The sequence below is a fragment of the Malania oleifera genome, chromosome 6 (genome assembly GCF_029873635.1).
Source record: "Malania oleifera isolate guangnan ecotype guangnan chromosome 6, ASM2987363v1, whole genome shotgun sequence".
NCBI lineage: Eukaryota > Viridiplantae > Streptophyta > Magnoliopsida > Santalales > Ximeniaceae > Malania > Malania oleifera.
Genome location: NC_080422.1, coordinates 106,868,853 through 106,873,147, shown reverse-complemented (window position 1 = coordinate 106,873,147; position 4,295 = coordinate 106,868,853). Strand labels below are relative to the sequence as shown.

At 40.6% G+C, this 4,295-nt stretch overlaps 1 protein-coding gene across 2 annotated transcripts; it reads left to right on the top strand.

Annotated features, from left to right (window-relative positions):
• LOC131158174 (monogalactosyldiacylglycerol synthase 2, chloroplastic-like) lies at window positions 1-3,823 on the top strand. Of its 2 annotated transcripts, XM_058112844.1 has the most exons (8): window positions 1-702; window positions 1,334-1,506; window positions 2,000-2,161; window positions 2,252-2,393; window positions 2,490-2,714; window positions 2,847-2,909; window positions 3,011-3,085; window positions 3,165-3,823. In XM_058112844.1, exons 1-8 carry the CDS (start codon window positions 433-435, stop codon window positions 3,423-3,425), a joined length of 1,371 nt encoding a protein of 456 aa, XP_057968827.1. In that variant the 5' UTR covers window positions 1-432; the 3' UTR covers window positions 3,426-3,823. The 2 variants fall into 2 exon arrangements, with proteins under 2 accessions (XP_057968827.1, XP_057968826.1); XM_058112843.1 differs by having other exon boundaries at window positions 3-702; window positions 2,000-2,393.
• Window positions 3,824-4,295: the final 472 nt, after the last annotated feature.

Genomic DNA, 4,295 nt, shown 5'->3' with positions numbered 1-4,295 from the left:
ATGAATTTGGAAGACGTGAGCATCGCTCCCATTCTAAATGGTCAAGCCTCCACTGTTCTCCCATATCATAGATTCGAATCTGCTCCTCAGAACATTCCAAAATCCCCGCCACAAAACCCATCATAAATGCGAATCAAACCCTAAAAATTCTCAGACTCGTCCAATTTCCACCAGCCTTTATAAATCCCTCTCTCTCGGCTCTTCCCAAAAAAAAAAACCACCCTTGAACACCACAATCGCCAGCTCCAACCTCCGCAACTTCCTCTCTTGACTCTCCTCTCCACCTTTCGCCTCCAACGTTCTCTCTCCGGCGCTCCGTTCGGCCTCCGCCGAAAAACCCTTTTGGCCGGAGGCGGGGCGGGCTCGGGGGAGGCGAGTTTGGAATTTGGGGATTTCTGGGTGTTTAAGATTTTGGGCGGTGGGTAGTCGGAAATGGCCATGGCGGTGGCGTCGCCGAGGAAGTCCCTGAATGCGGTGTTCCAGAGAGTTGGGGGGTGCTATGGGTACGGAATGGACCAGAACCATTCCTTGGATGATGAGCGAATGGTCGAAGAAGAGGAGGCGAACATGGAGTTGTTGGAGATGGGGGCGGAGAGGACCAAGAATGTGTTGATCTTGATGAGTGATACGGGAGGTGGGCACAGGGCTTCTGCCGAGGCAATTCGTGATGCGTTTCGATTGGAATTTGGGGATGAGTACAAGGTAATTAACTCCGTTGGTCCTCTTTTGGGTTTTGATAAGAGCTTTTAGACAAAAAAATAAAAATAAAATCAGTTTAGCTCTTCTTTTTTAGGTCAACTGCTGTTTCGATTGATGTGAAAACGTACTAAACTCTGTTTTTGCTGTTTGGTTTTGTTCCCATGCTAGATTTTATGCAAATTTGGTGGGCACTGAACCCATTTGTTCCTCTCTCTCTCTCTCTCTCTCTCTCTCTCTCTCTCTCTCTCTCTCTCTCTCTCTCTCAATTTTAGGCCTCTGCACTTTCATTCCAAATCCAAGCTAATGATTACTTTCATTCTTTGCTCCGTCAATGATCTTATTGAACATGTTTTCCTGTATTTTCAATTATTTCTCACCCTTTTCAGCATCATTTGGAAACTCTGGTTCTCTTATATTGTTCAAATGGTTTCCTTTTTGAACATACAGATTCATTTTTTTTCCATTTATGGCTCCTCCCTTTTCCCTTTTTTGTTCGGTTATTAATTAGATTTGGGTTTTCTCTAAAGTCCAAACTTAGATTTTGAGCTTAGCTTCTCATTGAAGGATGTTTTCCTTTTCCAATTTACAGATTCTCCTTTTTTCTTGTGGGTGACATGACACATTCTGTGTGCAGATATTTGTGAAAGATGTTTGGAAAGAGTACACCGGCTGGCCATTGAACGATATGGAGAGACAATACAAGTTCATGGTGAAACATGTCCAGCTTTGGAAGGTTGCATTCCACAGTACGTCGCCACGGTGGATCCACAGCTTCTATCTCGCTGCAATTGCTGCCTTCTATGCCAAGTACCTTGTTCTCTTTAGTCTATGCTTACAGCCTAAATTGCAGAGTTTTCATGTTATTTTATTTTATTTTATTGTTGGGAGAGTTGGGGATAAACCTACAAAAAGTTGGTATTTAATCATTTTCCAACTGGAATACAGCAAGTGGATTCTATTATATTATTCTTCTGGATTAGTATATTTAATATTATATGTCATGGTTCTTTGGCAATTGTGAAAATCTAATATCACAATTAAATAATTGCAATCTAGATGTCTTCAAGATTCCTGAACAATCTTACTGGTTTCTTTTTTCAGTTCACATTTAGTGTGATTTGTTGTCAAATAATCAATTATTAGGAGCAAAAATGATCTTTCACACGGTGGTTTCACTTTATGAAAAAGATGAATCATATTTCTTGCTGGAGTCTTGATTGGTTTCATATTATGCTTTATTTTTACTTTTAGTTTTAAATTAATGGGTTTTTCTAACCTGTACTACCTTGTGTGCTTGAAGGGAGGTGGAGGCTGGTTTGATGGAGTACAGGCCAGACATTATCATTAGTGTCCATCCTCTAATGCAACACATTCCCTTATGGGTTCTCAAATGGCAGGGTCTTCAGAAAAAAGTAATCTTTGTTACAGTCATTACAGACCTCAATTCTTGCCATCCCACATGGTCAGTTAATGAACCTATTTTGAGTTTTTTTTTTTTTTGTCATTTTATCTGTAGTCCATTTTTAGCTCATTTTAGATTTGACTGTATTAGGTTTCACCCTGGGGTAAACAGATGCTACTGCCCCTCACAGGAAGTAGCCAAGAAGGCTTTACTTGATGGCTTAGTGCCTTCTCAAATCCAAGTATTTGGCTTGCCCATTCGACCTTCTTTTGCTCGCGCAGTCCTCTCTAAGGTGACTATTTCTACAATTGAAATATTAGTTCCATTCAAATTTGGTTTTTGAATTTGACAGATTTTGATTTGATTATGTTTGTCCCCTTGTTTATAGGACGATTTAAGGATAGAGCTTGAGATGGACCCAGTGTTGCCTGCAGTTCTACTGATGGGAGGAGGCGAAGGAATGGGTCCTGTTGCGAAAACTGCAAAGGCCCTGGGAGCATCATTGTTTGATGAAGAACTTGGGAAACCCATTGGCCAACTGGTTGTTATATGTGGTCGTAACAAATCCCTAGTCTCATCTCTTGAATCCAGTGAATGGAAGATCCCTGTTAAGGTACTCACATTTGCTTTTTGTCCTACTTGACAATTGCACAATCGTTTTACACGAGTCGAACAAATTTTCTTTTGGCATTCATTGAAAGGTTCTTTTGTTACCCTTTTTTTACCTTTTGTACTGGTTTTATAGGTAAGAGGCTTCGAGACTCAAATGGAAAAATGGATGGGAGCTTGCGACTGCATAATTACAAAGGTAGGTCAAAGAGGTTCACAAATTTATGTTTCTGGATGTTCTATCTCCACTGTATGTAGAGTATCTTTGTCTCATGGTTTCTATGGTTTTGATTTCCATAGGCCGGACCAGGTACAATTGCAGAGGCATTGATTAGGGGGCTCCCCATTATCCTCAATGACTACATTCCTGGACAAGTAAGTGAAAAACGAACTTTGGATATTGCAGAGACTTCTAATTTCATTATATAATTTCCTTTTCATTTGGTGATCACAGGAAAAGGGTAATGTCCCTTACGTGGTAGACAACGGGGCAGGTGTTTTTACTCGAAGTTCAAAAGAAACAGCCAGGCTTGTGGCCGAATGGTTCAGCACCAAGACAGAAGAACTCAAGCGAATGTCAGAGAATGCGCTCAAACTAGCACAACCTGATGCAGTTTTCGACATTGTGAAGGATCTTCATGAACTTGCAGGCCAGCGCAGCCCTCTTGCCAAAGTCCCCTACACGTTGACATCGTCATTCACCAGCCTGATCTAATATTTCGACAGGACCAAGTCTAAGGGTTGTCCTTAATAGAATGCCGTGTACAGCTAGCTTTAATAGTGTCATTCTTTGCTTTCATCTTCAGAGGTTTAGTTGCCTAAAGTAAGCTGTAATTTATTTGCTGAAGAAGCAAAAGCTGTAATGTTCTAAAGGGATGGAGCTTGTTTAGCCCACCAAGGTGGGCTCAGCAATTAGGGCAGACAAAGGTTGAAAGAGATCCTAAGTTTGATTTTCCTCTGTGTCTCCTTGACTTGCCTGGGTTGGAGGGGGGCGGGTCGGAGGTTGTTTTGGGGTCGTCATTTGGAGAAGGATAATGTGTTGTATTTTTTCGGGTTGCAGCTTTACATTCTTTTGTGGTCACAAATGAACTCAGTTTGTTGTTGAGCATCAAATTTTGATAGTGTGATTCCTTGTGTTGATTGCTTCTTGCTCACGATGAGTATGACTTCTTCAACAGTAAGATGCCAATGTTTGCTTGTCTTAAATGATCTTCTTATGAGTTTGCTTCAAAGTTAAGAAAAAGACTAGTGTTGGAAAGCTAATGGATGCTTCATTGATTGTGACCTCAAAGCTTGGACAAGTTGTTGAAACCTTGTTTTTTTGCATTAATCCAGCATCCAATCAGATTGACCATTTAGGGGGTCTTAACCTTGCACAAGATTTTGCCAACTGGGCAGGTTGAGAAACCGACTGTTCATACACAGTAATCCTATGTTTGGTGTCCCAGAAACAATTGGATTAGAAGTAAAATGGAATGAAAAATTATATTGCGAATATGTAAAATTATAAAAACCAGTTTTGTTTCATTTAATTTCATTCTTGCATACCAAACAAATCATTAATTAGTACTAGATGAGCCCTATA